The 23,722-nt window shown below is 39.8% G+C and overlaps 1 protein-coding gene across 4 annotated transcripts in view; it reads right to left on the minus strand.

The window, feature by feature from the left end:
- Positions 1–3,404: 3,404 nt before the first annotated feature.
- Positions 3,405–23,722, minus strand: part of LOC132817039 (protein mono-ADP-ribosyltransferase PARP14-like) — an 87,572-nt gene continuing 67,254 nt past the window's right edge. For all 4 annotated transcript variants that reach the window (XM_060827081.1, XM_060827084.1, XM_060827082.1 and 1 more), the window contains 4 exons: positions 21,632–22,219; positions 15,833–15,975; positions 8,377–8,551; positions 3,405–5,792 (listed from right to left, as the gene is read on the minus strand). In XM_060827081.1, coding sequence (XP_060683064.1) covers positions 5,491–5,792; positions 8,377–8,551; positions 15,833–15,975; positions 21,632–22,219 — 1,208 coding nt within the window. In that variant the 3' untranslated portion in view covers positions 3,405–5,490. The remainder of the gene's footprint in view (positions 5,793–8,376; positions 8,552–15,832; positions 15,976–21,631; positions 22,220–23,722) is intronic.

Consider the following 23,722-nt stretch of genomic DNA (forward strand, 5'->3'; position numbering starts at 1 on the left):
CTCCCATTCTGTTTAACTCCTTTTGTTTACATCTCTCCTCTTCTGCATCTTTCTAATTCTTTTCCTTTCAGTTAAAAGGGGAAGTGGGGTGTAAAACAACCAGTGAAGGCAGCAGACTTCTTTTTCATGTGATTTGCATGAAAATCTCCCTCAATGTCTCTTTTCCCAGCTTCATGTCTTCATTCCAATCGTAACTACCTTTCCTTTGAAGGAATCACTCAATCCTTGTACTTACCCCATTCAATACTTAATTTTTTTTTAAAAATTCACTCATGGTGTGTGGGCTTCTATGGCTAGGCCAGCATTTATTGCCCATCCCTAACTGTCCAGAAGGCAGTTAAGTGTCAACCACATTACTGTGGAACTTGAGTCACATGTAGGCCAGACCAGATGAGGATGACAGGTTTCCTTCCATAAAGGACATTTGTGAACCAAATGGGTTTTTCTAACAATTGACAATGGTCATCATTAGACTCCTAATTCCAGATTCTTCTATTGAATTCAAATTCCACCCTCTGCTATTGCAGGATTTGAACCCAGATTCCCAAAATATTAACTGAGTTTCTAGATTAAAGTTTGGTGATAATACCACTGGACCATTTCCTTCCCTTAATTCCACTATTGCTCAACCTCATAATTAATCATTTATCATTGCTTCTTCCCCTCCAACGGCATGGAATGAATATATAGAGGCCCCTCTCACTCTCATCCTTTCCCTGTTTCCTAACTCCCCTCACTCCAGTCTTTTTTTCAAAGCGTGTTGTCATTTCAATATTCAGCTTGTTTCTTTTTTTTTAAAAAAAGGTCAAATTAAGATAAGGACAACCAATATTTGCTTATCTTTTCCCCTTACCGTCAGGTATTTTTGATTAAAATGATTTTATTTAGTGACAATAGATTGTTGATGCTTGGACCAACACACTTATTTATAAATTTATCTACTTTCTGAACATTACAGGACACAAAAATAATAAAGGCTGAAATTAATAATGACATCTTTTCCTCATCTGTCTGTCTCACTCACTTACAAGCATACTCCTTTTCTGCTGAAATTATTACGTTTATCTAAATGAATCCCTTGGAATTTGATCTTTAGCTTCTCAGAAATCATCTTGAAAAGAATAAGTGAGTAAGAACTGCTAGAAGGTGAAGAAAAATATTTTTGTAATTCCACTGAATAAATGGTGCCAATGCATCATTGAGAATTTAATAATAGCATATGCGGAACGTACACTGAAGAATTGATTTACGAACTGTGATATGTGGACAAATAAAATGACAGATTTTAAAAAGATTGATCAACAAATTAGAATGTCACTGTAAATAGTTTTTGCTTGTTTAAATAATGCTAGATATTTAAAATAAACTTTGTAGCAGAAAGTATTCTGTGTGATTTGTGGATCATAGATAAAATAAACACAGAGTGGCTGATTGCCTGAAATTATCTACTGCCTGGAGGCAGTTGGCACTGATAAATCAATGGGAAATGTGAATCTAGGACATTACAATAACAAATGTTGACATAAATATGTGAACAAAAATCCGACAAATGGAAATAATGTTTGTAACGATGAAATATGTACGGATGTCAAATATCTGATGGATATGTTCTTGCAACCTCCAGAGACCGACAATGGTGAAAAGAGAAAGTTAAACTTCAGCTGAAATGATGATGTCAAGATTTTGCAGCTGAATTAATTTCTGCTGTACCAATGATTAAAGACAAAACACTATTAAATAAATGTTATTTTCCTTTTATCAGAAAGGCATCAAACTACCAAATGGAATTTGTCTCTTTCTACTTTTAATGCAATCGAAAGCCCCAATTTTATGCAACTTGTTCTCTTAATGGAAATCCCATCTGTTGAAATGAAAAGCAGAAGTGCTTTGTAGTACCCAAAGATTTACTTTGTTCTTTTTCTTTTCTAATTCCAATTCCCAATCTGAGAGATTTCCTCAGGATTTGCTGTCTGGTATCAGCTGATCAAATCCTCCAGCCTTGCCGCAATTCCTCGTGAGGTGAACTGCAAAAACCATTGCGAGCAAAGTCCTACTCAATTGATACAACTCTGTTTTAAATGTGTAAATGAACAACAGAATTAGTGATGGGCCCATTATTAAGGCAGGCTAAATAGCCTGGGGACGAAACATCTGCAAGTCAACTTCCCAGCTCGGTGAACATACCACAACCACGACACGGTAAATAGCTTCAATAATTCCAGTCAACAAAATCATAACTTCATACATCAGAATGATATTTTCTTTAAATAAATATTTAATTGTACGAATGTTACAAAATATGTGATCTTCCATGTTGCTATGAAACTAAATGGCAATAACTGCTAATCTCGAAGAAAGCATCTCACAAATATCCAATGATCTTAGAACCACAAAGTTAACTTTTACTTCTGCAACTTTTACTTTCCCTGCTAATTCTGCCAAGCCCATTCCCTTGTTATGGTTTCAGTAGGTAGTAAGTAGGGACAGTGTGAATCTCATTCACCCATTTGCGCGTGTCACAAATTGATGGCATCAAGCTAGTCAAGTGGCCAATCACATCAAGTAATTCTTGTACATAGTTAACCAGGAAGTATCAGTTACTTTATATTTATCTCTTTTTACAACTTTACAGAGGCCAACATAACATATAGAATTATATACATGGTATTCAGGTAGACATGAAACATAATCAAGCTGTAAAAATAGATTTTATTATTTTTTTAAAAACTAGAGCTCTTTAAAACATGTAATGGGGAAGATTTGACTTTCGGCAAATATAAAATTAACTTTTCAGGGTCAGACACTTATTCAAATGTAAATATAAGTTGGTAAGTACTAAAACTTCAGTTGCACTTGAATCAGTAAGGCAGAACATTTTCAGTAGTCTTATGATGAGACAAATAGCTTGATTTCTAATTGTTTCCATCTGCGATCACTTCAGCAGCATGCCCTTTGAGTAATGTGAAATCACTGTCATGAACTTCTAAATCTTTGTGTTTAACAGTGGTGGGTTTGCACCAGAAGGTGCAGTGCATTTCACAAGATTAATTACAGTGAATGGCTGCAGATGAATTAAATGTAAACTGTATGAAGAAAATCATCTGCAATAACAGCTTCTGCACAAAGATTCCCATCATTGTATCATTTACAATTTAGAATATGAATATTTAGATTAAAAAATGCAACGATGAAAATTTTATTCATTCATAAGGTAATTTAATCATCCTGTAAAACAATTTAAACGTTCATAATTGTAATCAAAGAAAATTATTTGTATTCTATGTCACAGAGTCCCTGGAGTGCAGATAGAGGCCATTTGGCTTATCAAGTCTGCATCAACCTTTCAAAGAGCATTCCACCCATACCCATAATCCCCCCCACCCCCCAAATCTATCCCCTGTAACCCCATATTTTACCATGGCTAATTCACCTAGCCTGCACAACCCTGGATACTATAGGGCAATTCAGCATGGCCAGTCCACTTAATTTGCTAAACTTTGAAGTATGGGAGGAAATCACAGCACCCATCAGGACTCATGAAGTCAAGGTGCAAATGTTCAAATTCCACACAGGCAGTTACCCAAGACTGGAATCAAACCTGGGTCCCTGGTACTGTGTGGCAGCAGTGCTAACCATGGTGCTGTCTCTATGTGTCAATCATTTTTCAAACCTAACTAAAGTCTAGAAGGTGCTGTTGGATTGGTGGGCAGCTTTGGTAATGGAGCTTACACTGATAGCAGCAGCTGTCAATACATTGCACATCCATATTAAGATGACAAGTTCAGACTTCCTGTGTCTAGGGACACATGAGATAAAACGGATATTTCTGTAGCTCACTTCTCCTGGATAGCAGGACAACACAGTGGGCCAGTGGTTAGCACTGCTGCCTCACAGTGCAAGGGATCCAGGTTCAATTCCAGCCTTAGGCAACTGTCTGTGTTGAGTTTGCACATTCTCTTTGTGTTGGTGTGGGTTACCTCTGGGTGCTGCAGTTTCCTCTCACAGGTTAGGTGAATTGGCCATGCTAAATTGGGTATTCAGGGATGGGTAGGTTAAATGCATTAGTCAGAGGAAATGTACAGTAATAGGGTTGGGGAATGGGTTTGGGTGAGTTACTCTTTGGAGGGTTGGTGTGGACTTGTTGGGCCAAACAGCCTGTTTCCATACTATGAGATTGTTGGCCTGAAGCTAGAGACTATAGCTTGTGGGGTGGGGGTGGAGGATGTGCAAATCTGCATCAAATATGGCTGACCAGCAGACTCTCCCAAACTTACCACTTGCCATGAGGGTGTTGGAAGGATTTGCAGGTTGACAATCAACATGTTATGAATGCGATTTTTGTGATCATCAAGACCTCAAGTCTGAACTGCCAGCTCAGAAGGAGGTATGTGACTCAACCTGCCTCAAGATCTCCAGGATATGCTAAGCAAATGAATAAATCAATTGTTTGCATATATGTAAATGCATAGGTAAAAAGTTTCATAAATGGTGAGAGGTTGAGAAGTGTCCACCTGAATTAAGGAGTTCTTGACCATAAATCACTAATTCGGGTGCATCAAACAATTAGGAGGGGTCATATTGAGCATTCATTTGCAGGGGACTGAAGTCTAGAAGATGTCTTGCTGCAGGTGTATAAAATCTTAGTGGGATTGCACCTAGAGTGCTTTCTTGTGTTTAGTTTTGGTCTCCTTATCCAAGGAAAAATATACCTGCCTTAGAGAAAGTTCAATGGAGGTTCACTAGATTAATCTCTAGAAGGTGGGATTTACTAATGAGGAGTGATTGAGGAAACTGGTTCCATACTGCTGGGTCTGTAGAGTTTCCAGGATGGAGAGGTGAACTCATTGAAACTTACAAAGATCTTACAGGGTATGACAGGTGGATGTGGATAGGATGGTTCCCCTGATTGGTGATTCCAAAGAAAGAAGATGGAAAATCAGGATAAGGACCAGGCCATTCAAGACTGAGATGAAGAGGAATTTCTTCACTCAGAGAATGGCTCATCTTTAGAATTTTCTATGCCAGAGAGTTATGGAAGCTCAAACATTGAACAGGTTGAAGGCAGAAATCAGTGTGTTTTTGGAGACTAATGACATTAAGAGATATGGAGATTATGCAGAAAAGAGGCAACATGGCAGAAGATCAGCCATGAACTAATTCAATGGCAGGACAGCCTCAATGACTGGCTTACTCCTATACCTATATTCCCATTATTCAGCTTCTGATTCAACATCTAAGATGATAATGTATGATAAAGAAACAAGGCACATGATTTTTGTCCGTTAAAATTGCTGTTCCATGCTCATTGGAAGCAGCTTGCATTGGCAATCAGTTACAAAAGAACATCCCAAAAAATGCAATTTGCAGAACGCTGGATTTTCTAGGAACGTGAATAAAACTCTAATGATTTGCCATAAAAGCACAACAGCTTGATTGGTAATGGAGCTTACAGTGATAGCAGCAGCTGTCAATACATTACATATTTTGGACTCATGCTACTCTTGTTTTAAAAGTTATCAAGTATTCTGGATATGCACCGTCATCGCAAAAAATAACAAAAATGGAAGGGCTGTTTTCATCATTCACTGCACAGTCACAAAGGTCAGCGGAGTCGATCTGTGGATCTACAGGCTTTGGTTCCAGCATATTGGATTCTCCTTTGCACAGCTTCCCAGTAATCACCCGTGCTTGGTAGATGCATTTGCATCCATCACAATCAGGGTTGGAGTATTTGTTGTCACATGAATATGAGGCATCCAAAGCAAAGTAAGTTCCTCTTCCATAGTAAGTAGCTGAAAATATGCAAAATATATTATATACAAGATGTGCTGCAGCAAGGCTCCTTCAACAGCACCTTACAAACCCATGACCTTGACCACCTGGAAGGACAAAGGATAGCAGATATATAGGAACACCACCACCTACAAGTGCCCTTCAAGTTACACACCATCATGATTTAAAAAGAATATTGCTGTTTCTTCAGTGCCAATGGATCAAAACCATGGAACTTCCTTCCCAGCAACACCACTGGATGCATTTACTCCCCATGGACTACAGTGTTTTGAGAATCTGGAAATTGTAGCACAATTTAATCCTTTTTTTGCTGATCCTGTTTTGGATTGCAGGACGTCAACACTCTGGAGCCAATTTTCAGTATTAAGCTATTCCCTCAACAACTTTAAAACCAATTTTCCATGTGTATCGTATCTTTTTTTTGTAGTTCAGTAATTTGGATTTAGCAGTATAAACAATGGGAAGATGCAGGATGGATGGCAATTACAATGTGCATTAAAATGAGATCGACAGTGAGGAGACAAACCTGGCATGGAGTGTGGGGCATCAGACTGGGTGAGGATAAGAGTGTAAGGTAAATTATTCAGTAAGTTTACTTGTAAATGAATTTGGAGGCATTTTTGGTGCAACTTTTGCCATCATGGAGTCATGGAATCAGAGAGATGCAGAGCGTGGAAACAGATCCTTTGGTGCAACTCGTTCATGCCAACCAAATATCCTCAAATAAACAAATCCCATTTGCCAGCAGTTGGCTCAAATCCCTCTAAACCCTTCCTATTCAGATACCCATCCAGATGCCTTTTAAATATTGTAATTGTACTGGCCTCCACTACTTCCTCCTTCAACTCATTCCATACATGCATCACCTACTGCTTGAAAAGTTGCCCCTTGGGTCTCTTTTAAATTCTTCCCCTCTCACCTTAAACCTATTCTCTCTAGCTTTGGACTCCTCTATCCAGGGGAAAACAGTTTGACTATTTGCCATGCCCCTCATGACTCTATATACCTATACAATCTTATCCCTCAGCTTCCGATGCTCCAGCGAATGAAGCCCCAACCTATTCAGCCTTTCCCTATAGCTCAAACCCTCCAACCCTGGCAACATCCTTGTAAATATTTTCTGAACCCTTTCAGGTTTCACAAAATCCTTTCCATAGCAGGGAGACCAGAATTGCGCACAATATTCCGAAAGTGGCCCCACCGATATTCTGTACAGCCGCAACATGACCTCCCAACTCCTATACTCAATGCACTGACCAATAAAGGAAAGCATTCCAAATGCCTTCTTCACTATCCTATCTACATTCAACTCCACTTTCAAGAAAATATGAACCTGCACTCCAAGGTCTCTTTGTTCAGCAACACTCCCCAGGACCTAACCATTAAGTATAGAGAGGCATGAGCATACTGGAGTAAGTTTCTGGACAAGTTCCTGTCATGTAGCATCAGCCTGTAAAGGCAGAGTCAGTGTCAAAGGCATACATGCAGAACTCCAAGCTGTACATCTCTGCCCTTTGGAATTCTGAAATTTCTGTGCAAATATTGAGCATATTTGAGAGCAGTGATTTCTTTTAGGTCCAGTGCTGTAGAGATATTTGAATCAAACAATCAAAGCCAATATAAACAAAATGTTTGGGCATGAAGTCTGTATTGTCTTGTTTTGGTTTACATTAAAAAAAACTGTGATAGAACCTAAGAAAAGCATTGAAGCACTATAGCTCTGAATGTCCTTCAATATTCTGTTGCTATGCTGACTTGGTTTTTCCAGACATATGTAGTTATCCCTCTTTGAGAATTCTCACAGCCCTGTCATTAAGTACGTTCTTTAATGAAAATGGACAGTAATCCATCCGTGCTTCCTTTTCCAAACAGGTTCTTTAGCTTGGGCTTACTTTTTCTCCCACATTCAATCAGAAGGACAGTAAATAAAACCGCACATGATCACTGTGAAGATATGCCAAGATTGCATGTGTGCATAAATCCTTTTTTAAATCTGCAGGATCTATGTAATAACTCCAGCAAGGAAAATAGCACTATTCAGAAGATGCAACAATTGACACTACTTGTAATGCCAGCCCAAATCAGATAAGAGGCCATCTGGAGAAACAGCAAAGAGGAAACAGAAAAGGACCCAGAAAAGAAAATAAAAAAGATGGAAAACAGGAAACGTATTTCTGTCAATTATCTTTTGTGCATGTTACATTATTTTTGCTCCTTCAAAACACAGAGATTTAAAAAAAAATTAATTTCTACAACTTTCTACGCTCCCCTCATTTCTATTGTTTGCAATTCCTGGCAGTGACCCTAAACTCTGGGATATCTCCAATGCTAACGTTTCTACCTGTACATCATAGTCCTGTTCTGTTTGGCATTAACCACTAACAGCTAATCACAACATGTCAATTATATATTTTTTTCCAATACTTCTGGCATCCAGATTTAAATTCTTAGATCACAGAACATGAAGTAATTGAGTCCATAAATGTGAAAACGCAAGTTATCCCATCAAACACTGTTTGCTGGTTTTCTTTATCAGACTATCGTTGCCCTAAATATTGCATCTTCTGTTACATTCTTTCTTACCATTTCTCCCACAAAAGCTTCTGTTGAACCCAGTTTTGTTCACTCTCTGGGCAATTTCCTTTGTGGTTCCATGATAAAGGATCTGCTCGATAGTCATCCCAGGATACTTTCTTTCTGCATTTTGTTTTCTGACAGAATAACTTTGCCAAAGCTTGAGATTCTGGACCCTTTCGATCTAGATGCAACACACATACAATATTATTTCCTCATGTAAAAATAAACATACTGACAATTGAAACTAACAATATTTTAATAAGTTCAATTTGGTGTGAAGCATTATTGAAACATACTGGATGTTGGAGGGAACAATAATCCTGAATGGTTTAAAAGTTGAGAGTGCGTTGCTGGAAAAACAAAGCCAGTCAAGCAGCATCATGACATTTCGGCCATAATTTCCTGATGAAAGGCTTATGTTGCTCGGATCCTGCCTGACCTGCTGCGTTTTTCCAGCACCACACTCTCGATTCTGATCTCCAGCATCTGCAGTCCTCACTTTCTCCTGGGTGACTTATAAGTCAGGCTTGCCAAATCTCTGGTGCAGCTGATGATAATTTAAGGGAGAAGGTGAAAGAACACACATGGCAAAATGGATTGCTAGTTGGCTTCAAGACCAAGAGCAAGAAATGAAAGTAAAGGATAGTTAGTGACTGTGACAGAAGACAGAGTGACACTCAGTAATGAGAACAACACACCTTCACAATTTACATTAATGAGTTAGAATCAAAAACTTAAGTGACCTCCTCATTCTTCCTACCAAAGCATACTACCATATATTTACCTGTGTGGGCCTTCATTTGACAATTATTTGCCCATTCTGCAAGTCTGTTAAAATCCTCGTGTCATTTATTGCAGTCCCGTTTAGTAGTAACTATACACCCAATGTAGTGTTATCTACAAATCACATTTTGGATGGAAGGATAGGCACATCATTTATTATCTGGATTAAGGATCATTGATCAGCAAAACATGCACCACAGATACAACCAAATTTACATGCAACTAACATTGTTCAGATTTCATTTACAGCATGTACTACTGATTCTAATTTTATAATGAAATAGAGGGGGTGCAGGAAATATTTACAAGGATGAAATTTAATTGAATGTGTACAGAGAAAAACTTTTATTTCTGAGGAATAGCATAACTACCAATATAAGACAGCTACCAAGATACACAATAAAGAATTCAGACAAATTTTGACCCAGCAGCAGTGAAGGAATAATAATATAGATTCAATTCAGGATAGCATGTGACTTGGAGGGGAAAGTACAGATGGTGCTTAACCCCTTGCATCTACAGCCCTCTTCTAGGTAGTAGAGATCATGGGTTTGGAAAGTGCTATTGAAGGAGTTTTAGTGAGTTTCTGCAGTGCATCTTGAAGATGGTATTGCCTGTTGCCACTGCAGAGGAGGGAGTGAATGTTGAGGATGATAGATGTTGCATCAATCAAGTGGATTACTTTGCCCTGGGTGATATTGAGATTTAGGGTGTAGGTTTGCTCGCTGAGCTGTAGGTTTGATATCCAGACGTTTCATTACCTGGTGAGGTAACATCATCAGTGGCGACCTCCAAGTGAAGCGAAGCTGTTGTCTCCTGCTTTCTATTTATATCTTTATCCTGGATGGGGTTCCTGGGGTTTGTGGTGATGTCATTTCCTGTTTGTTTTCTGAGGGGTTGATAGATGGCATCTAGATCTATGTGTTTGTTTATGGCATTGTGGTTGGAGTGCCAGGCCTCTAGGAATTCTCTGGCATGTCTTTGCTTAGCCTGTCCCAGGATAGATGTGTTGTCCCAGTAAAAATGGTGTTTTTTTTTCATCCGTGTTTAGGGCTACGAGGGAGAGAGGGTCGTGTCTTTTTGTGGCTAGCTGGTGTTCGTGTATCCTGGTGGCTAACTTTCTTCCTATTTGTCCTACGTAGTGTTTGTGGCAGTCCTTGCATGGAATTATGTAGATGACGTTGGTTTTGTCCATGGGTTGTACTGGGTCTTTTAAGTTTGTTAGTTTTTGTTTGAGAGTGTTGGTGGGTTTGTGTGCTACTAGGATTCCGAGCAGTCTTAGTAGTCTGGCTGTCATTCCTGAAACTTCTTTGATGTATGGTAAGGTGGTTAGGGTTTCTGGCTGTGTTTGGTCTGCTTGTCGTGGTTTGTTCTTGAGGAAACTGTGCACTGTATTATTTGAGTATCCGTTCTTCTTGCATACGTTGTATAGGTGGTTCTCCCTTGTTTTCCAAAGTTCGTCTGTGCTGCAGTGTGTGGTGGCTCATTGGAATAGTGTTCTGATACAGCTTCGTTTGTGTGTGTTGGGATGGTTGCTGGTGTAGTTAAGTATTTGGTTAATGTTTGTCGGTTTTCTGTATACGCAGGTTAATAGTTCTCTGTTGTCCTTTCTTTCGACTGTGACATCCAGGAATGCAAGTTTGTTGCTGGTTTCTTCCTCCTTAGTGTACTTTATGCCTGTGAGGGTGTTGTTGATGATGTTAAATGTCTCTTCTATCTTGTTTCGTTTTGTGATGACAAAGGTGTCATCTACGTAGCGGACCCAGATTTTTGGTTTGATGATTGGTAGGGCTGTTTGTCCTAGTCTCTGCATTACCACTTCTGCTATGAATTCTGATAGTGGAGATCCCATGGATGTGCCGTTGGTTTGTTTGTAGACTATGTTGTTGAAGGTGAAGTGGGTGGTGAGGCAGAGGTCCACTAGCTTCATGATGTTTTCGTTGGTAATGTGATTGATGGTGGTTGGTGTGTGTGTGATGGTCTCTTCTAAAAGTGTGGCGAGTGTTTCCTTTGCCAGGTCAATGTTGATGGAGGTGAATAGTGCTGTTACATCGAATGAGATCATTGCTTTCTCTTCCTCTGTTTTGGTGTTTTTGATAACTTTTAGGAATTCCTGGCTGGAGTGGATGGAGTGCTCTGACTCTTCTACTCGGTATTTCAGTCTTGCGTGTAGTTCTTTGGCCAGTCTGTAAGTTGGTGGTCCGGGTAGTAAGACTATGCGTCTGAGGGGGGCTCCTGGTTTATGGATTTTTGATAGTCCGTAGAATCTTGGGGTGTTGGTCCCGTCGGGTTTCATTTTCTGGAATTCCGTCTTGTTTAATTGTCCAGAATTGTGTAATTTTCTTAGGAGACATGTAGGAGAAAGTGAGGACTGCAGATGCTGGAAATCAGAGCTGAAAAGTGTTGCTGGAAAAGCACAGCTGGTCAGGCAGCATCCAAGGAGCAGGAGAATCGACATTTCGGGCATGAGCCCTTCTTCAGGAATGAGGAAAGTGTGCCAAGCAGGCTAAGATAAAAGGTAGGGAGGAGGGACTTGGGGGAGGGGCATTGGAAATGCGATAGGTGGAAGGAGGTTAAGATGCGAGCGATAGGCCGGAGTGGGGGTGGGGGCGGAGAGGTCAGGGAGAAGATTGCAGGTTAGGAAGATATATAATTTTGTTTCCTAGTTGTGGGATCGGGTCTAGCGCCACCTGTTGGTAGGTGTTGGTGTCTGCGAGTAGTGCATTGGCTTTCTCTATGTCGTCCCTTCTGTTCAGGATGACTGTGAGCCGACCTTTGTCTGCAGGTAATATAACGATGTTTTTGTCTTTTTGAGGTTTTCTAGGGCTTTCTTTTCTTGTGTGTTGTTTATTTCCTTCCCGCTTTCGGCTCAGAGTAGGTGCAATTGTCTGTCTGATAGCTTGTTGTGTTTCTTCCGTGAGATTGTTGTCCTTCAATTTGGTTTCTAATGCCGCTAGGAAATCCTTCTTGTTAGTGTCTCGGTAATTGAAATTTAATCCTTTTACTAGTACTGCTTTTTCTGCGTCTGATAGGGTCCGGTCTGATAAGTTGTATATCCATGCCCCTGTGTTATCGGTTTCGTCTTTTTTTTGTGAGTTTGTCAACCTGCGTATACAGAAAACTGACAAACTCTGACCAAATACTTAACTACACCAGCAACCATCCCAACACACACAAACGAAGCTGTATCAGAACACTATTCCAACGAGCCACCACACACTGCAGCACAGACGAACTTCGGAAAACAAGGGAGAACCACCTATACAATGTATTCAAGAAGAACGGATACTCAAATAATACAGTGCACAGTTTCCTCAAGAACAAACCACGACAAGCAGACCAAACACAGCCAGAAACCCTAACCACCTTACCATACATCAAAGAAGTTTCAGGAATGACAGCCAGACTACTAAGACTGCTCGGAATCCTAGTAGCACACAAACCCACCAACACTCTCAAACAAAAACTAACAAACTTAAAAGACCCAGTAAAACCAACATCATCTACAAAATTCCATGCAAGGTCTGCCACAAACACTACGTAGGACAAATAGGAAGAAAGTTAGCCACCAGGATACACGAACACCAGCTAGCCACAAAAAGACACGACCCTCTCTCCCTCGTAGCCCTAAACACGGATGAAAAACAAAACACCAATTTTTACTGGGACAACACATCTATCCTGGGACAGGCTAAGCCAAGACATGCCAAAGAATTCCTAGAGGCCTGGCACTTCAACCACAACGCCACAAACAAACACATAGATCTAGATAGCATCTATCAACCCCTCAGAAAACGATCAGGAAATGACATCACCACAAACCCCAGGAACCCCATCCAGGATAAAGATATAAATAGAAAGCAGGAGACAACAGCTTCGCTTCACTTGGAGGTCGCCACTGATGATGTTACCTAGCCAAGTAATGAAACGTCTGGATATCAAACCTACAGCTCAGCGAGCAAACCTAGAACCTTAAACCTCAAACTGAGCTACAAACCTTCATAAACCTTGTGATATTGAGATTCTTAAGTGTTGTTGGAGTTGCACTCATCCAGGGAAATGGGAGTAATCTGTCGTACTCCTGAGTTGTGGTTTGTAGACAGTGAGCAAACGTTGAGGAGTCAAGCGGTGAATCTCTCACTGCAGGCTTCCTAAGCTCTCACCTGCTCTTATAACCACGATATTTATATGGTTGATCCTATTTGAGTTCCAGTCAATAGCAACTCTTGAAATGTTGATAATTGGGTGTGCAGTGATAATAATATCATTAAGTGTCAAAGATTAGATTCTCTCTTGTTGGAGATAATCATTGCCTCGTACTTATGTGGCATGAATGTTAGCCCAAACCTGGATGGTGTCCACATATGTGTGCATCTACACAGGGATTACTTCAGAATCTGAAGCATAGTTAATGAACTGTGCACAATCATTTGTCAAAATGTCCATTTCTGACCATTTTATAGATGGCAGTTGGAAGCAGCTGAAGAAGGTTGGACTTAGGATACTATTGGGAGGCATTCCTGCAGTGTCGCTTGGGAATGAGGTAATTCACCTCCAACGACTAAAGTTATTTTCTTCAGTGTTGGATAGTGTTATGTAGATGTATACTGTACCTTTAAGACAGAGTGAATACTGTTCTGAACTGAGAGATTATAAGCACTTGTGATATGACTAGATGGCAGTCTCAGTGTGTACCGGAAAACTGAAAATATGTAATATTTGGCTGTGAAATGGATACCTACATTTTGGGTGCTGTTTTGACAACAATTTGAATTTAACCAATCAGTTTAAATTATGTTCCAGGATATTAAAACCCAATCAAGTTTGAATTTATTGTTTTGCCAACATCAAACCAATGAGATGATCTGACATTGGGGATATAAAAATGCGGATGTTTTGAAAATTCGAGACAGAGCAACTGCCATCGAAAGAGATGCAAGAAATTAGGGAACACTTTCTACCAAAGGGACCTTTTCATATGAAACATACTCGCAGTAAAAAGAAAGATGACGACTCAGGGAGATCATCAGCCAGAAGAAGAAAGACACCGAACCTGACAGTTGTTGTGTGGCTTTGAAATTAAGTTGACGTAATTTTAATCAGTGTCTTATTGGAACAGTACATTGTTAGATTAGATTAGATTACTTACGGTGTGGAAACAGGCCCTTCGGCCCAACAAGTCCACACCGACCCGCCGAAGCGCAACCCACCCGTACCCCTACATTTATGTAGAGTTGGAGGCAGGAAATAAGCAGTTAAGAGAAAGGGGGGCTTAGAGTTGTGAATAGTTGTTGTTTAATGTTCACTTTCAGAGTTAGCAAATAAATTATCAAACAGTAAATATTATTTTCTTTAAATAGTGGGATTTGGGAGTTCTCTGTCACTCATATTTTAACAGATTACGAGGTGAGGTGAACTTTTCTGTATGTTGGGTTTAATTAACAGAAGAGTTCACTGCAGTGTCGTAACAACAGGAACTCAATCAATGGAGAAGCTGTAGAAAGGAGCATGGAAATATTTAAGGGAAAACTAGGTAAACAGGAGAAGGAGAAGAGAATAGAGGTTTACAATAGTAAAATTAGATGAGAAAAGGCTTGGGTGAATTATAAATGTTTGAGAAATAAACAGACTGTCTGGGGTGAATGGACAGATACCATACCTGTATGCAACATAATTCTATGATGGCTTGAGGGGTCAAAAGAGAGAGGGGTTGGGGTAGACTTGAGGTGGGTGAGAGGAGGACAGTAAGATGGGATAGTTGTGGTCAGGTGAAGAGGTTGGGGTAAAGTTGAGAGGTCTTGTGGCGCAGGGTTATTGTGGTCAGAATGAAAGGATGTCTCCAAAGAAAGAGAAGTTGTTCAGATGTATGTGCTGAGTTGAGCAGGTAAGTGAAAAGGCAATAATGCCTGCTGCACTTGTCCATCTCCTCAGAATTCGCAAAACAATAAGACGAGGACTTGGGAATGAAGAACCTACATTGCCACCAGTGGCTGCAGGAAGAACAGGCAGAGACAAGACTTCTAACTTATTACAGCAAAAGAAATGAATGATTATCAAAATAGAATTACATATACTTCATTAATTTTAACTGAAAGAAATTGCTCCAACAGACAATACCTCAATAGTTGATATCTTAATACAGCAAACATTTTATTAACTGGCACCTATGGGACCAGAAGTGTGTTGGTCAATCAAATCATCCAAATAATCAAGGAGGTCTACATTATCAATATTAAAAAAACAACAACTAAATAATAGAAAATTAATGCAGAGGACATTCACATCACTGTCACACTTGATTTACAGCATAAAACACTTATAAGTAATGCAACTTTGCCCTAAATAAAACCTACTGTCAGAGAGCCTTCTCACTCACACCCTCAACTGACACTGTGGTATTTAAGGAGTAAATGACTCAAAATTGAATCAACTCTTGATATTTTGTGTGGCTATTTTATGAAATAACAACTGTATTCAAGTTGAAGTTTATACATTTTTAAACAATTATTTTCTCCAATTGGGCAAAATAATGCATAAAATTTGCAGGTTCCTTGAGAGGGCTGGTTCATAAGGTACCAGTTAAAACAATGTTTGCTGTAGCTTGCTGTGTAGGACAAAATTAAATAAAAAGCAAAAACATACAAATTCAAATGTAATTGAACATAATAGACATACATACCTTGACAATGTCAACAATTGTTTTCCCACAAGATTTCTTGAATGTTTTTGCCACATCTTTGTATTCTTGTGTACCTGACTGAAGAACAACTATTAACACCTCCTGATTTTTCATGTAACTCCAGTTTGGTGGGAGTTCAAATACTGTTGGAAGATAAAATAGACAGAAATGCAGCAATAATGCAGATTACAACCAAAATTTACTAAAATTACACCCTCACTCCTAAACACGTCTCTGACCTCATTTCAACACGTCAATTGAGTTTTATTGTTGATTACATTTAGTCCATGCAGAAGGCACAGGAGTTACAAACAAAGAAAATATTTGCAGAACCATCTGAAGTCTTTGCTATCATATTATCCAAATACATTTTCAATCACAGGGAGGCATTACCCTGCCCAGAAAGGGAATCAAATTGCGCCAGAAAGCGGCAATGCACATTCAACTAAGGTGCTTAAAACCCGGACAAAATCTCACTCTGGAGTGATTATAAGGGACGTAGAAAAAGAACTTGAGAGTTGCAATGAAAAAGGAAATGATAAAGTAGTCACAGGTATCCAATTGCTGCAGCAGACTCTTTTGGATAAAGTATCAATGTCGCCACTACGTTTTGTGCAAAGCAGATCTTTCTGACATCAGTTCCACATTTACCTTTCACCATTTGGAACTGCTGGTTGTTTTTCCCCACTTTAATAACATAACATATCTCAAAATATCTTGTTGCTATGTGTGTTCATGCTTAATAATTTGCCTTTCTCTACAGGGACCTCCCTCCTTTCAAGATTGATAAATCTTTCTCGATAATTGAACTCTCTGACGCTTTGTAACACTCGAATCATCCTTCAATGGTTAAACGTTTCACTTATGCTTCACTCGAAGGAACCTGTCAGTGCATTCACATGTTTGTGCCTCAGTTGAAGCTTGAAATGTTTCAACTTGCATTGTACTAATTGTACAATCAGTCCAGCATTGTATTGTCTGCAGTTTTGAGCTAATTCCTGACTGAACATTGTAAATGCCAAGTCCAGCAATTCTTTAACACTACCAGTGACATATGGTACCACTTGTCATGATAGAAATAGTGTTAGAAACAAAATTAATTCGCAGTTTTTAAGAGTTTATGACAATTCTGTTTAAAATTATCTTTTGGTGGCTATTTTCAATGTTATTTTTCAGTTTAATACAATAGAAAAACACAGTAGGTGTTGGAAATCTGAAATAATAACCGCTGTAAGTATTCAGGTAGAGTTAGTATTAAATCTGTGTGTCTCCATAGATGCTGTCTGACCTGCTAAGTGTTTCCAGAATTTTTGCTTTTATTTCCCAGTCAGTCAATCTGGCTAAAATTGGGCAACATTAATGTTACTTATTTTCTTTCCACCTAATGTGGGGACACCTCACATCCTCCTTTTGTTGATTTTTAAGAGGTGTCTCTGCTTTGAATCCTTCAAAACCAATTCCTCCTAATTTAAGGTCAAGCAAAAACTTGAACAATTTCCACTGATCAGTTAAATTCACTCATCCCACTTAACTGTCAAAATCACTCGTCTACTCACTATTTCTCTCCACAGAACACAGAACATTACAGTACAGGAACAGGCCCTTTAACTCACCATGTCCGTACTGACCATGATGCCATTTTAAACTAATTCCATCTGCCGGCACACAGCCTGCATTATTCTATTTGCTGCATATTCATGTGTCTGTCTAAATGCCTCCTTAACATTGCTAATGTATCTGTTTCTGTCACCTACCCCAGCAGCACATTCTAGACACCTACCACCTCCCGCGTAAAAAACTTGCCTCACACATATCTTTTAAACTTTCCCATCTCACCTTAAACCTATGCCCCTTAGAATCTGACATTTTCACCTGGGAAGAAAAAGGCTCCAACTATCCACCATGCCTCTCATAATTTTATATACTTCACTCAGATCATCCCTCAGCCTCTAATACTCTAGCGTAAACAATCGAAGTTTGTCCAAACTCTCTGTTTAGCTAACACATTCCGTTCCAGGCCACATCCCAGTGAACCTGTTATGCACCCTCTCCAAAGCCACACCCTTCCTATAGTGTGGTAACCAGAACTGCATATGACACTCCAAATATAACCTAACTGAATTTTTCTACAGCTGCACCATGAATTGCCAACTTTTATACTCAATGCTTCAAACGATGAGTGAAAGCATGCCATACACCTTCTTTGCCACCTTATCTACTTGCATTGCCTCTTTCAGGGAGCTACAGATTTGCACCCCAAGATCTCCCTGCATGTCAGTATTCCTAAGGCATACATTCCTCACGCATGTGACATCCCAAAGTGTATCACCTACATTTTGTGATACGTTTGTTCAGATTAAATTCCACCTGCCATTTCTCCACCCAACACCGTAGTTTATCTATATTCTGCTGTATTCTTTGACAATGTTCCTCACTATCCACAATTCCACCAATTTTTATTCTGGCTGCAAACTTACTAATCAGACAATCTACATTTTCATCCAAATAATTTACAAACACCAGAGGTCCCAGCACTAATCTTTGCGGAACACCACAGGTCACAGTCAGCAAAATATGCTTCCTCAATTACCCTCTGTCTTCTCTGGCCAACTTGCCAACTCACCATGGACCTCATGTGACTCAATCTTCTACACCAGCCTACCATGAGGGACATTCTCAAATGCTTTAATAAAGTCTATGTTGACAATATCCACTGCCCTGCCCCCATCATTCATCTTTATTACTTCCTCAACAAAAGCAAATTTGAGAGACAAGACCTGCTGCACATGAAGTCATGCTGACTAACCCTAAAAAAAAATCTGTCCTTTTCCAGAATCTTCTTGCATTATTTCTTTACCACTGATGTAAGACTCATTGGCCCATAGTTTCCTGGATTATCCCTGTTGCCCCTTTTAATCAAAGGATCAATTGGTTATTCTCCACTCTGCTGGGACCACATCTGTGCCTGAAGAGGATACAAATATCTCTGTCAAGCGCCCAGCAATCTCCCCCCGCCCCTACCTCCCCCAGTATCCTTAGGTAGATACCATCAGGCAATGGTGACTTATCTACCATTAATGATTTTCAAGATATCTACTACCTCCTCCTTCTTAATATTGACATGGTCCAGAATATCAACATATCACTCTCTCATCTTATCATCACCTATATCCTTCTCCTTGGTGAATACCCATGTGAAGTATTCATGAAGGATCTTACCCACTTCCTCTGGCTCTACATATAGAGTCATAGAGGTGTTCAGCATGGAAACAGACCCTTCGGTCCAACATGTCCATGCCGACCAGATATCCCAACCCAATCTAGTCCCACCTGCCAGCACCCAGCCCATATCCCTCCAAACTCTTCCTATTCATATACCCATCCAAATGCCTCTTAAATGTTGTAATTATACCAGCCTCCACCATGTCCTCTGGCAGCTCATTCCATACACGTACCACACTCTGCATGAAAAAGTTGCCCTTTAGATCTCTTTTATATCTTTCCCCTCTCACCCTAAACCTTTGCCCTCTAGTTCTGGACTCCCCGACCCCAGGGAACAGACTTTGTCTATTTATCCTATCCATGCCCCTCATAATTTTGTAAACCTCAGCCCTCAGCCACCGACGCTCCAGAGAAAACAGCCCCAGCCTGTTCAGCCTCTCCCTGTTGCTCAGATCCTCCAACTCTGGTAACATCCTTGTAAATCTTTTCTGAACCCTTTCAAGTTTCACAACATCTTTCCGATAGGAAGGAGATCAGAATTGCATGCAATATTCCAACAGTGGCCTAACCAATGTCCTGTACAGCCGCAACATGACCTCCCAACTCCTGTACTCAATACTCTGACCAATAAAGGAATGCATACCAAACGCCTTCTTCATTATCCTATCTACCTGCGACTCCACTTTCAAGGAGCTATGAACCTGCACTTCAAGATGTCTTTGTTCAGCAACACTCCCTAGGACCTTACCGTTAAGTGTATAAGTCCTGCTAAGATTTGCTTTCCCAAAATGCAGCATATATTCCCTGATTTGTCCTTGAGTGGACTTACTCTTTCACTAGCTACCCTCTTGGTCCTAAAATATGGATAAAATGCCTTGGGATTCTCCTTAATTCTATTTGCCAAGGACAAAGGCCCTTTGCCAAGCCCCTTTTAGCCCCCCTAATTGATCGCTTAATTTTTTTCCTGCTTTCTTTACATTCCTCTATTGGTGCAGCTGTCACACTCTCCTAAAACAGCAATGCAACTCTCCCACTCTTTGTATACCTCTCTCTGTTAGGCCTGAAACATCTAAACCCTGGAATATTGAGCTTCCAATCATGCCCTTCTGTCAACCAAATTTCTGTAATGGCTACAACATTGTAGTTCCAGGTACTATTCAATAGAGATTCACCAAGTTAATCTGTAGGATGACAGGTTTATAAGGATGATCGTCTTATGAAGCGAAATTGAGGAAACTGGGCCTTTTCTCCCCCAGAATTGCAAAGAATAAGAGGTGACCTTGTTGAATATTCCTACAAGGATGACACAATGGAGGAAAATAGGATGTTTCCCATGGTTGACAAGTCTAGGACCAGGAGATATAACCTCAGGATAAAGGACAGGCACTTAGATTGGGAGGAATTTCTTCATTAAGAAGATGGTGAGTCTTTGGAATCCTCTTGGAAACGTAATTATTAAAATGTTTAAGTTAGAAATGGATGGGTCTTTGGAGACTACTGATGTATGGGAATATGGCATTAAGGTAAAAGATCAATCACATCAAATTGAATAGTGGGGCAGGCTTGATGGCATGTTCATAATTAAATGGGTGTGGTTTGAATCCCTCACCTTTTAGTACAGAGATAGTATCCCGACCCCTGGGATAGAAAATCCGGTTCAAGTCTCACTTGCCCCACATGTGTGCCATAACATGGCTGACCAAGTTGATTAAAACTTCTTTGAGCTCTTTAGGATAAGAAAGCCCAGTAAGAATTTGGAGCTGCCAGTTCCTGCAGTTGAGTCAGTTTTAAAGCACTGCTTGTGGGTCAGGAGAAAGACTGCCATCCAGCAAAATCTTTTGTTACAATCACCCATAGTCCTTTTGAACTCCTGTTCAGCTGAACACCCCTACCCACACCAGTATTCATCAGGTGACATCGTAATCAATTCCTCTCTACTCACTCCCAATCCCAACCATTGTCTGTTATTTTGTTCATTCTCACTGCATTCTCCTACTAATTATCCTTTAATTATACCAACTTGCGTGCGTCAACAGGTTCCTCAATATTATCACCATATCTGATTTGGTCCTCACCTGAAGCTCAACATGCCTTTACTTTCTATTTGGGAACACGTGACAGACATCAGGGCTGACATACAATGCAATTCTCTGTAACTAATCCTCGGAATTTGGATAGGGCAGACTGATGGCCCCATCAAGTGTCCAGAAGGCCAGTAAGTGAGGACAACAGATGAAGATCAGAGTCGAGAGTGTGATGCTGGAAAAGCACAGCCGGTCAGGCAGCATCCGAGGAGCAGGAGAATCAACATTTAGGGCATAATATTCTGATGAAGGGTTTATGCTGCTCAGATGCTGCCTGACCTGCTGTGCTTTTCCAGCACCACACTCTCGACTCCAGTAGGGCAAATTCCAGATTCAGGGATTCTAACTTTAAGCTTTCACTAAAAGAGAGACACACCATTTTTCAAAATATAATCTGAAGGAAAATTAGTGAGGAATCTAAAGTAGGTTAAGAGGATTCACCATGATGTGTGCTGTAAAGCTCTATAAAGATAATCATTTATTTTTGACATACCTCCTTGAAGGACACTTCTCTTAATATCCACTACATTTCCTTTTGAGTCTTTCTCTTGCAACGAAGCCAAATCAATTGTGTACTTTTCCCCATCTTTCATGTAAACTATGGTTTTCTTTTTATCCAGGTAAGCTCTCTCAATTTCATAGTTTAAAGATTGATCATAAGGCTGAGCTGTTTCATCTGTCATAATCTCCCATTGGACAGTTTTCTTCAACTGAATCTCATCCTGCTTTCTAAGCTCTCTACTTGTGACATTTTGAAGCATAGAGTTCACTTGCACAATGGATTCCAGAACATCAGCGTGATATCCGTCTACTACTATTTCCTTTTCCCGAATTTCAACTTTCAGGTTGTATTTATCACAGAGATCCATGATCTGTTGCTTCTCGTCATCTAAGAAACAGCCTATAACTGTAGTGGGTATTGTTTTGCTGATGCAGTTTTCTTTGATGATATTTTCAATATCCTTCTGTGTCCCAGCAATGTTTTCCTGCTTCACACCATATATTTCAACTGTGGCAGTCAAATGCTTTGTTGCTGTCAGAGTGACTGGATAAATAGGTCGAACTGCGTCAATAGGCCTCACTGAAAGAAAAAGAGAAGATTTATCTCACATGTGATAATACATATCTAATACATTCTATGGGTACATTTCCTAACAATATTTTCCATTATAGAGAAAGAACTTCATTCTGTGAATATAAGAATACGGACAGAACTTTTATAATGAGGGCCAGCTATCCTTTGCCCTCTTCTCTCACTTAAACTAACCACCCCCCCCCTCGCCAAAAATGAAATTCCATGTTTATTGTCCCTGTTACCTTGGCAAATAAACCTGAGGAAAATGACACAAATGTCAATTACGTCCACCATTTTGTAACCTTAATAGCTCTGTTACCAATGTTATGGTGAACGAAAAAAGAACCACTATTGAAATTCATTGACAAAATACAATGTACAGAAAATCAACCTGTGTTTGGTAAAAAGAAACTATGAAGTCATTAGTGCATCTTGATATCTGAGCTTCTCAAAATTCAGAAGCCACTAATACTTAGATCATTAAGATTAAATCATAAAAATAAACTATCTGACTTTTGCTGAAAATAAAGAACTTTGTACATTTTAATTCTGCCCACTCTCCTTATTTTCCCTTTCTTTTTCCTTTCCTGGTATTTTTCACTTTAAATTAAACCCTACTTTTTTTTTCCAAGTCTCATTTTGATCCCTTCCTAGTGTTAATAAGTAGGTCTTCAGAGTCAGGGAATGTCACAGTAAATAAGCCAAACAGTGGTTACATCAAGGTTAATTGAGTATGTCCCTAGAAAGCGTTCCTAACTGATTTGCAGTACATATGAAGTTACATGAAGGCTAGAGAATCAGCAAATGCAGAAATGCTACAATGTCTATAGGAGGAATTGCTACTGATAATAAACGGCATCTCTTCAATTTACGAATTTGACTGACAGCATCAAAGTATAAGTAGATTTGTGCGCCAGAGTAATTCAGGTCTCTAACGTCATGGCACACCCTAAATCAACAAGGAAAATAATCTTCTTTTGGCACAGGTTAGATTCAAGTCCAGAATTTTCAGGTAACCCCTGGTAGATTCTTGCGTAGAAGACATTTGGTGGCTTTAACCCACACTCATTGGATGCAACTGACAGGAAACAAGGGACGATAATCAAATTAACTCTTAAGGGAAGGCTGTGGCAGAGTGGTAATGTCAGTGGATCAGGAATCCAAGCTGATGGTTGGGCAATGTGGTTCAAATTCCACCATGGTAGATGCCAACTATTCAATGGAATAACAGCTAGCTTCCTGACCAGCATGGAACTATTGTCAATTGTTAAAAGTACATCTGGTTCACTAATGCCCTATGGTGAAGGAAATCTGCTGTCCTTCCTGGTCTAGCCTACATGTGACTCCAAGCCAACTGCAATTTGGTAGCCTCTTAACTGGGCAGTTAAGGATGGGCAATACATGCTGGCACAGCCAATGATAACAACATCCTGTGAGCAATTAAAAAGAATTCCACTTCTCCACTGTCATCCAGATGCTTCCCTTCTGATTGATTCAGCTGCTCTCAAT

Source organism: Hemiscyllium ocellatum, chromosome 7 (genome assembly GCF_020745735.1).
Source record: "Hemiscyllium ocellatum isolate sHemOce1 chromosome 7, sHemOce1.pat.X.cur, whole genome shotgun sequence".
NCBI lineage: Eukaryota > Metazoa > Chordata > Chondrichthyes > Orectolobiformes > Hemiscylliidae > Hemiscyllium > Hemiscyllium ocellatum.